Below are 10,941 nucleotides of genomic sequence, written 5' to 3'. Positions count from 1 at the left end.
GAATCACACAACAGATGATCAATGTGCTGAACTAGAAAGGAAGTGTTCAAGTGTGAAGCTTAAGAACTCGGATGCACTTCGTGATCTTGACAGGAAATTGGGTCATTTGTCCCATGGTGAGAGAGATGATGTGAAACAGATCATTGCAGATTTTCCTGAGTTGTTTTCAGATGTTCCTGGTCGCACAAGTGTGGTGCAACATGATGTGGATGTTGGGGAGACAGATCCCATCAAGCAGCACCCTTATCGTGCTAACCCAGAGAAGATGCAACATTTGCAGAGTGAGGTGGAGTACATGTTAGAACATAACATTGTAGAGCCAAGCACTAGTGCATGGAGTTCACCATGTGTATTAGTTCCCAAGCCGGATGGCTCATATCGCTTTTGCACGGATTATAGGAAGGTGAATTCATGTACCAAATCGGACTGCTTCCCTATTCCAAGAGTTGATGACTGCATCGATCGTATTGGAAAAGCGAGCTATGTAAGCAAGTTTGACCTACTGAAAGGGTATTGGCAGATACCTTTAACACAGAGAGCAAAGGAGATTTCTGCGTTTGTAACTTCAAAGGGCCTTTTCCAGTATACCGTGATGCCGTTTGGGATGAAAAACGCCCCGGCTACATTCCAACGCATGATGAATGAGTTGATTTGTGGATTGGATGGCTGTGAGGTATACATCGATGATGTGGTGGTTTACAGCGATTCTTGGGATGACCATGTGAGAACGGTGAAGGAGTTGTTCAAGCGGTTGTCGGCGGCCAGTCTCACAGTTAACCTGGTGAAAAGTGAGTTTGGGCATAGTGAAGTGCAGTTTCTTGGTCACGTCGTTGGTCATGGTCGAGTTCGTCCCGCAGCGGCTAAAGTCCAAGCAGTCCAAGATGTCCCTGTTCCCAAGACGAGGAAGGAGCTGATGAGATTCATCGGCATGGCCGGATACTACCGTCGCTTCTGCCATAACTTCTCGGATGTTGTGGCGCCCTTGACTGATCTCCTGCGGAAGAATGTGAAGTTCCAGTGGTCAGCAGCATGCCAGTCTGCCTTCGACCAAGTGAAGGCAATCCTGTCGAGTGGTCCTGTATTGGCAGCGCCGGACTTCAAGAAAGGCTTCAGCCTAGCTGTCGATGCCAGCGATGTCGGAGCAGGCGCCGTGCTGATGCAAGCTGATGACGATGGAGTGGACAGACCGGTCTGCTACTTCTCAAAGAAGTTCAACGCGCACCAGCGGAAGTATTCTACCGTTGAGAAGGAGACCCTTGCGTTAATTCTTTCGCTCAGCCATTTTGATGTCTACGTGGGCAGCACAACTCAACCCGTTGTTGTGTGGACTGATCACAACCCACTGACATTCGTCAACAGAATGAGAAACAAAAACCAGAGACTGATGCGATGGAGTTTAATCCTACAGGAGTATAACCTTGACATTAAGCACATTCGCGGAAAGGAAAACATTGTCGCAGACGCCCTTTCTCGTGCTTAATTGAGACATCTCAGTATTTTGTCTTGTTGCCAGATGCAACATTTGTGCAAATGTATTTTATGTTTGTAACACTTTCAACAGGTGTAATTTTGTTTTGCAAGTACACAGGACAGTGTGTGTACATCATGTATATGTACAAGTGGTACATGTATGCATCTTGCATACACTATAATTGTGATGCCAACAGCATGAATGGCACTTTGAATGTGTAAATAACAACATGGAAGTATCTTCAGACATGTTTGTGTTAATAAGGAAACACAGCAAGCTATAATTGTGCTTGAGTCACTCAACAAAAGAATACACTATGAAGGCTGTTTTAAGTTATGCTAGCCATCAACAGTTGTCAAGAATGTGAGTTGTTGGTAAATTGATTTCAAACAGGTAGTGTCGCTGTTTGTATAGAGAATGTGGTGTATCGAGTAATGTAGGTACAGTTCAGGTACTTGAAGTTTCATACTTGTACATGTACAGGTATTGGTTAAATTTGTTGTGGCATACACCCTAAGTTTATTGGATGTTGCTTTTTGGATTTAATTAGCATGTATACTGTATTAGGTACAGAAATTATATAGTTATACATGTACAAAGCTTTTGCTCATTATCATACCTCAATCATTGCCTTGGCGAAGGTATTCAGTATTTCACAGTTGATCCAACATACCAACAGGCATGTATTTAAGCGAACTGTGTTATACCAGGATGTATACAGGCAGGTATACACTCACTTATTAAGTTTAGGTGTACACACAGGTTGTCATCAAGTATATCTCATTCAGGTTCATTTGATGTTTTGTCAGGCAGGTCATACTCTTGGTGTTTTGTGTGTTGACAGGAAAGTTTTCAGACACATAAGTAGGATATATGACATTTGTTGGTGTTTAAACGTTTCAATAGATGCTGACACAACGTGTACAGGTATATGTAAGTCGCATATCATGGAATATGATGTTTTGGTTGTAGGTAATATGATGTATATGATTACAACAGTTGGATTTTATGCAGTTGCTTGTGAAAGAGATGACGTGTTTTATAATCGTTGTACACAGGTTAATCATTTAATAATGACAGTGTAAAAATTGACTTATGTTGCATGTGTGTTCTAACGAGGAAACCACATGATTTTGGTACAAGTGTATTGTTTGTACTGTATGCATGACATGATTGCATAAAGGTTAAGGTGTTGAGAAAGTTAACATTGCAGTATTCAGTGTTGCACAACTACATGCAATTCCAGTATGCTGTAACTCACAAGCAGCAGTATAACTCACGAGAGTGTTAGTTTGGTACACGTTGAATGGTACAAAGTCATACATGTTTTATCACAGGTTGTGATAATGATATACTAGTAGCCATAGCATACTTCGTTTATGTGTTCTTATAATGATGCAACCATGGTAAATTCATGGAGTTATAAGTGTGAATTGGAAGAGGAATGTTGTTCCAAAATATTGTGCCAACGTACATAGAGTCCATTTGTGTTAAAACGTTAAATGCACTCTTTTAGGGGGGAAGTGTTATGGATACAGGTACATTGTATTGTCATTTCTGGGCACTTGATTGTTCCGCGGAGGAATATGTAAATAAAGAGTTCGACAAGATGACCGAGATCGACCAAACACCTTGTTTGAGAGTCTGGGTATTTTGGTGGTTATGATGGTTCGCTAGGCCAAGTTAACCTCCGTAACAACATGTATATCATATGCAAATGATATTGTGTATATACATCAGATACTAGTACTCTCAAGCATTCATATATGCATAGGCATGCATATGCATTGCTCGTGTGTATGTTTGTGTTTTATAGGAATATGGTATCTTCTAGAAAATTTTAGAGAGAAGACAAAAATCAAGTAAATCACCAAGATACTCTTCAAGAATTTTTGAACATAAGAAGGCCTATTCAAAGTTGTGCTTTATTTCGTGGTTTGTGAGGACTTTCTTGTAATGAGTAATAATTGGTGTTATTTAGTGTATTTATTTATTCATTTATTCATTTATTTGTTTGTTTGTTTATTTATTAGTCTTGTTTTCACAAAGTGTGGCTCCATCCCTGAGTTGAACACTATTGTCCGTCGAGGCCCCATGGACAATAACACACATGTACATGTATTCATAAACAGCAAAACAGCATAATATCGACAAAAACAATTATAGAACATGTAACATACAGAACATATACTAGTTCATGCATAATGAAACAATACATATCTAATCGTAAAGAATATGTGGCTGCAAAACGTATATGTAAATAATACGCTACCTCCCTCCTCTAAAAAAAAAGTGTGTTATTGGAGCGTTTAGGGATATTATACAAATCAAATGCTCCATACGATGGCAAAAAAAAAAAAAGAGAAGAAAGATAAAAGTAAATTGAGTTGAGGAAAACACAAAGTTTTGTGAGGGGAAAAGTTTTATCCATAGAATTAAGTGCTCTTTTCGCCCCTGAGATTCAGCCCATTTAGAATGAATAGACAAACAAACACAAAAAATGCAAAAAAAAAAAAAACCCACACACACACACACGCACGCACACATCTTATATATTCCTTTAGAGCAAAGTCCTCAATCGCATCTCCACTGAATGTAAAATGCTTCTCAGGAAATGCCAACGTGTGCCTAAATTCATGAATTATGATGCATCGGGAGAACGGTAACAATCACAGGTGTCTTCAATCCGTTTTTAGATGGCAGGAAAAAACAACAACAAAAGAGGAAAGCAGCAGAGCTGACACTTCTTTCAAATCTTTAAAATCATATTTTTCTTTCGAAAGATTACCGTGTGATAAAAAAGGCATCATAACGCAAGGGAAAAAAAAAACCTCGGAGTTGCACGTTATACAAAAGATGTTTTTTACATAATGATCCAACTCAGCATGAAGCAATCTGTATCTTGAGCCAAGCATTGATGGCACCTGGCTGCGGAAGATGTTTTGACGCCCTTTAAAATCAAACATTAAGTCATGAAGACATAATATTCTGCAATTTCTATGTTAAATGTCTGCTCTTTATATGCGAACGGTTGGTGTGGCTGCTGATTTACGCTCTCATCTTTTTTTAAAGGATGTATTAAAAAAGTGATTTAGTTTAGATTAATGATTTACAATTGATAATGTCAATGCCAATAAAAGTCTGTAAGAAGGATTGTTTCTCTGAAGACTGGTCCCGCATTTAAATAAGCAATTCGACAGAAACACCAATCATGATTATGTCGAGACAATCTAAACAAGCCCTCTATAACTCATATATTATATAGTTTCTCTCATTTATTTTTTTTTTCCGCTGAGAGAATGTGCCATTTATTCCTAATAGGAGCCATTGTTCATCACCTAAGATTTAACAATTAAATTGACCTGTACCATAATTATGTCCCCTCCCCCTCAAAAAAAAAAAAAAATACAACAGGACCCTCCGCAATGATAACTTTTAAAATAGTGAATCAATCCAAATACAATTTCACGGTATGAAACTATAACTCACTGTCCACATCTTACAGAGAACCCCATTCGATTTGCTTCAGTGGTTAGGGTGAAATGAGGAATTTTGTAGAGCATGTCAGGAATCTCTTCCCTCCAAGTTCTGTCTATTTTGTTTACACATTGATATGCAGTTCCAAGAGCATCCAAGTGCTAAACTTGGAAGAATCAGACTCATGACATGCAGTAAACTGCTTTACGATCCATATTTCTCTGTAACCGCTTAACCAAACTGAATGGGCTTTTCTGCAAAATAGAGCTAAGTATAATGTTCTAGTTTAAGACCCTGAAGTAGCATTTGGACAGTTTAATCAAATTGGGTGTTATCAGTGCGAAAATCCGACTGTAATCTTTTGGGGGACATACTGTATGTTAGTCAAAAGCTAGGTGCCTTGGTTGGGAAAGTGTCTGTGACACCACAGGTCATCTCCGATATACACATAACTTTCAGTGGTCAAATTTGTCCTTGTTATATCACTTCATACGAAGATTCGCTCTCGCCGTTCTTGAACGGAGTAATCAAATGAGAGTTAATTCCAGTGGCAAGTTCCGTGTAAAGAACATTAACTATATGCATTCACTTGTCCTCGAACGAGAGTTTGAAGAGCATGACGAACCCATTTGTTACCACTGGAATAACTTACATACTTATATTCCACTGGATCGCAGGGAATTATCAAGAAATGGCGAAAGGTTTAAAGATATTATCAAGAAGTTAAAAGAGTGGGCGGTAACGGTTGACAAAGTTGATGGGTATGAGTTGCAACGTTTCAATAGCGATAGAACTGAAATGGCGCATATAATATTTATCATCTTCACAAGTTTTGGTATTGCTTTCCGAAGAGTTTTCCATCTGTAGCTCAGTGTTGTTATTTGTTTTTTATCTTTAGATACACGAAGACGCGCGCGCACATACACACGCAAATAATTATATATATATATATATATATATATATATATATGCATGTATGATATATACATATATAAATGTATTTATATATATATATATATATATATATATATATATATATATGTATCTACATATGTATGTATAATATACATATATATATATATATGTATCTACATATGTATGTATAATATACATACATATATATATATATATATATATATATATATATATATATATATATAAAACGTGATGTTTCCAATGCTGATGTTTATCATAAAGTTTATTACCTATCTCCACAGGGATTTCCATAACACATTGAAGAAATGTTCGCGGTTCGCTGTGCCTGTTAAACAACCACTATCTACTTAACCACGAGGAATTTTTATCTTCCTCGTCTTGCAAAACGACAGTGTAATAACAAAGTGCATGACAAAGTACGTAAGCCTATGGTATTTACAGACACTCATCCGGATAGTTATAAAGCCTTTTTCCAGTTGTTTTCGAACAATTACCACTGTTGCAATAAATGTGCACCTCATGGGTTGTTTTTCGACGAAGGAATGTTCTGATGTTTAAACGTGCAACCATTTTTCATCATGTAGCTCATTGTTCCCACGTCACCCGATATCTGCCATGTGTGGTAATGTGGTAATATTACATCTTCGTCTTCTACAAGGTGCAAGTCATCTTATATCGAAATAGTTAGCTACCTTGGTTGCAATTAATTCCTATAAAGTAATCATTTACTGTCTTTACTTTCTTACTTTCATTCGTCAAATGATGTCTGAATCTCGCTTTATTCAATCAAAGACATATTGTCTTGGGTTGCAGTCTAAAAAGAAAGAATTTGATAAATATAACATCGGAAAAATATTATGTAGTTGTAAATAGCCTTTATTAACAAAAATTTTACCTTGATTTTCAACTGAAATCAAACAACAGCCACAAGTGATTTTATATCGAAATGGTTAGCTACATTTGGTTGCAATTTACTTCCATATCAGTGAAGTAACCAATTTTGTCCTACACTCTTTCTTTCGTTAAATGCTGTCTGAATCCCACTGTATTCAATCAAAGATACATGGTTGGGGGTTGCAGTCTAAAAAGAATGAATGTAATGAATTTGATATTGGAAAAAATATGCAAATACAATATACTTGTTAATAACATATAAATTGACAGAAATTTAACCTTGATTTTCAACTGAAATCAAACAACAGTGCACTGTGACAGCCAGGTCAAATGTGGTGAACGAAATTCTACAAACATCGATTCTGTTCTATACGTCAGTGAGTACAGACATGGAAAAAATTGTATGTATTTTCGTGATGCTGACAATCCACCACTTTGACAGAGGTATGCGTAAAAAAATACCTGTCTGGCTTAAGACAGATAAATGAAACGTTAGTGTATTTCAATGTGCTAACTTCACTTTCTAAAAGAAGGTGTGGAAATCTCAACTATTTCATGAAAAACCAGTGATAGACGTCATTGTAGTCCCCGAGGTTCTTGATATCTTTCTGAACACCAAAATTTCACCAAAATATTTATTCTATCACCCGCCAGGTCTGGTGAAAATGTGGCCATACATTTTTAAGAGGAATTTGGGCGTATGAAAATGTACCCCTAAATTGATCATACTCGCCCCAAATGTGACACCCCTGTATTTGATGTATCTATACTCAAAGTATTCGATCTTGTATACAACAAAGGAATGTTTTTAAATATGATAATTAGCCCCGATTTTTGACCTAAAATGAAGAAACTACAAACTGGTCTGACGTGAATGAGCTTGAAACTGCACTTAAAAATGTAAATTGTGCTTACTGTTAGCATTTTAGCTCTAACATTTTTGGTTTTACATAATTACCATGCAATTCCCCCCCCCCCCCCCGGCTTCTGGATCCGCTGTGATCAAACTTTAAAGTGCAAGTACCATTGAACTATAAGATCATAGCGCAGGCTGAACTCTATTACTTCCATTTCTAGAGAAGATGATTTATAAAAACAAAAATAAAAATCTGGTCTTTTCAACAAATTGAGATCCTATCCCCCGAATGATGTTAAATGAAACGTTTGGTGCAAAAAAAAAAAGAAAAGACCTGAAATGTCAAAAGATTACAATGACCCACGACGAACGACAAACAACGGACCCCGAATGATTACTAATCGCAATAACTCACCTGAGCCTTATGGTCGCGTGAGTTAGAAACAAAAATGGTAAAGATATCAATTAATGTTAAATAGTGCAAAGAACAGGGGCAAATTTGAACTAGTGGTTGTTTTTGTTGAAGCATGCTATTCACATCAGACTATTACAGTCAGAGAGGGGTCTCTCTTAAAGCAGCAGCACAGCATGTTTCTGAGTGTTGCCCTTAGAAGTGGTTGGGTGATCGCGTAGGAGATGGGGTTCAGAAGGCTGTTGCCGAACGCCATCCAGCTGAAGAACAAATATGCCGACGTGGGTAGGCCGGGGTTGATGAGAACCGGTTCGACGGCGAAGAGGAGTTGGATGATACCGTTAGGTAACCACGAAACAATGAAAGACAGGACAATGAAGAGTAGAGTACGTGTTGCTTTTCTCATCTCGGCTGCTGCCTCGTGTTTCACCTTTAAACGCAGGTGGAGAGATAAACACAGATACGTTAACAACACAGTGTTGGGACAACAAATGACTTGTTTTCTCTGGCCATAAAAATACAATTTAGACTATATGACGGTACTAAGCAAATCTGCACTGCTAAACACTTCAACATTACCAGGAGCGAAACGCCGATAATTGCAATACATAAGTACTCTCCGTTCAATGTAAATATGACAGTTTAATGGTACAGCAATTTCCTCAGTGAGAAGAGGAACTGTCTGCACAAGCACTTCGCTTTCACTATGCATTGATATCTACAAAATAATATGAAGACGCACATTCTTTATGAGGTTTTTCTCATACCAAGGCACACGTTTTCTGTGAAGATGTCAGGCGGAAAACAGACGACAAGGTCTATACATACTTCATCTAGATTTCGTTGACAGAGGAATAATGTTACATCTTGCATTTTGGTTAATTGTCCGTTATTCACGCTTCTCACCTTCTTAAGGGAACCTCTCTGATTAGACTTGTCTTCGGCAAACTGAGTCGAAATACGTGTGTCATCGGAACTCAGTGTCGACGATGCGGTATCTTTCAGGGCATTTGCCATTGTTTCAGCCTGTGTCTTGCTCCCACCTGTGTCAAAAACAAATTTCCTTTCGATGTTCTTTCTGTTTCGCGTTTGTCTTATTTTTCTGAGAATACGAAGATAGAGCACGGCAATTACAACAAAGGGCATGTAGAACATGACAATCGCAAAGACGACTGATGCCCCAGGTAGGTGGGTGTATCGACGAATGCAGTGACGTCCGTTGTCGAAATCGACAATGAACTCCCATGCCGTCACATATATCAACCAGAAACCGAATGCGACCAACCAGGCGAGAGAATTGAGAAAGATAGCCTTACGTTTGCTGCGAGTCGTGAAGTGGTTGATAGGATCGTAGGTTGCATGATGTCGGTCTACACAAATGATTACGACCACGAAATTGGAGGCATTGGTTACCGCTTGCCCGATTCCGCTCAGTATCTTACAAAACGACTGGTTGAGAGGATAGTAACCAATGTAGGTATGAACAACGCTGCCTATCAGACGCAAGCCAACAAGAAGATCGAGAATGGACAGGTTAATGATGAAGTAGTTGTTGTAAGTTCGAAGTCGTTTTTCGACAGAAAATGCTGCAAGGGTTAAAACGTTAGCTGCAATTATCGAGCCAGTGAACAAAGAGGGCCAAATAAGTCTATGAATGTTGGTGGTGGTTGAGGAGGCTGTTTGCTCACCGGTTAAATTCATGAGATTCACGTTGATATCAGCCGAAAATGTGGCACTGGAATTCTGTGTGAGTGTCATCATACCTGCTGATTATTAGTTTTCGACAGTCTTCAAGAACGAAAATTGATGTGCATGTACATTAGTAACAAGCAGTCACGCGGGAGAAATCCTTCATTGCAGAAAAGTTCTATACTTATCAAATTTTTGTAGGCCATAACGTCAGCTTCTTTATATATACGCTTGAGTAGAAAGGAGTAAATTCGTTAGTGCTAATCAATCAGACCGCAACGCGGCTGTTCATGAGCTCAAATCAAAAATTTATCGTACGCGCAGGTTTTTGCGCATGTCCTTTTCAGCACCCGAGATTTTGCGAGAATATTCAGAGACGATGTGCATGGTCGACGAGATTCACTTATTGACGACATGAAGAGCTATCCGTGACTGATTGACATGGTTTGTGAATCTTTGAAATAAATCACACCTTTTAATGCTTACATTATAAAGAATGAACTTATGATACCATAATTTTTATCTCTGCATTATATCGATATTTTCAAAACGAACCTGAGACAAATTATAACAAGGCTTTCTATTTATTGCCAACCCTGGTCCCGTTCATAGGTTGAATCACCACATTAATGACAGTCAACGTTCTCGAGATACTTGCTATAAAGGCACACTAAGAACTGAATAGGTCCATCGCCTAGAAACGTATAAAAATTGAAAGTCTCGTCGAGTAAAAACCATAGCGTGGCAATTTAAGATTCATGAATGAATGATCATGAGCTCCAAGGGTATCATTAGATAAATTACTCAGCGATGTATACAGTGGATTAATATTTAATAATTATTCTAATACAAAATAGAAAGCCCCGAAGAACTGATCATGTGTGCAAAGTAAGTACTAGATCTTTTATTATTGATTTATATGCTATTCATTAATGCACATTACTCTATCTACGTGTAAACAAAATCCAAGCCAAAGTTGAGCTGCGCTGTCGATCAGAGTGGAGTGTTGTTCTTGTTGTTTACGGGGAGATCTTAGTTGCAGTTGCCTGAGCCCGAGCGCGTATACATACATTGTGCGCGCGCACACACACACACACACCATAGAGTCCTACACTGTCATCAACACACAGTGTATTATTGTTATGTACAGTACACGTTTCCTGTTATTCCGCGAAGTTCATTCAACTCTCCACCACTCTCTACTCA

At 38.3% G+C, this 10,941-nt stretch overlaps 1 protein-coding gene across 1 annotated transcript; it reads right to left on the bottom strand.

Moving 5' to 3' along the window:
• Positions 1-8,173: 8,173 nt before the first annotated feature.
• LOC140241427 (muscarinic acetylcholine receptor M2-like) lies at positions 8,174-9,804 on the bottom strand. Its single transcript, XM_072321192.1, has 2 exons — positions 8,953-9,804; positions 8,174-8,476 (listed from the first exon to the last, which is right to left on the bottom strand). The coding sequence occupies exons 1-2, from the start codon at positions 9,802-9,804 to the stop codon at positions 8,174-8,176; spliced, it is 1,155 nt and encodes a 384-aa protein (XP_072177293.1).
• Positions 9,805-10,941: the final 1,137 nt, after the last annotated feature.

The sequence above is a fragment of the Diadema setosum genome, chromosome 1 (genome assembly GCF_964275005.1).
Source record: "Diadema setosum chromosome 1, eeDiaSeto1, whole genome shotgun sequence".
Lineage (NCBI taxonomy): Eukaryota > Metazoa > Echinodermata > Echinoidea > Diadematoida > Diadematidae > Diadema > Diadema setosum.
Note: the sequence above shows the minus strand (reverse complement) of the source record. Positions and strands in the feature narration are given on the sequence as shown.

Coding starts and splice junctions, on each gene's coding strand:
- LOC140241427 (XM_072321192.1), bottom strand. CDS start 9,804: ATGACACTCACACAGAATTCCAGTGCCACATTTTCGGCTGATATCAAC. Junction 8,477..8,952: donor AGAGAGGTTCCCTTAAGAAG/GTGAGAAGCGTG, acceptor CTGCGTTTAAAG/GTGAAACACGAGGCAGCAGC.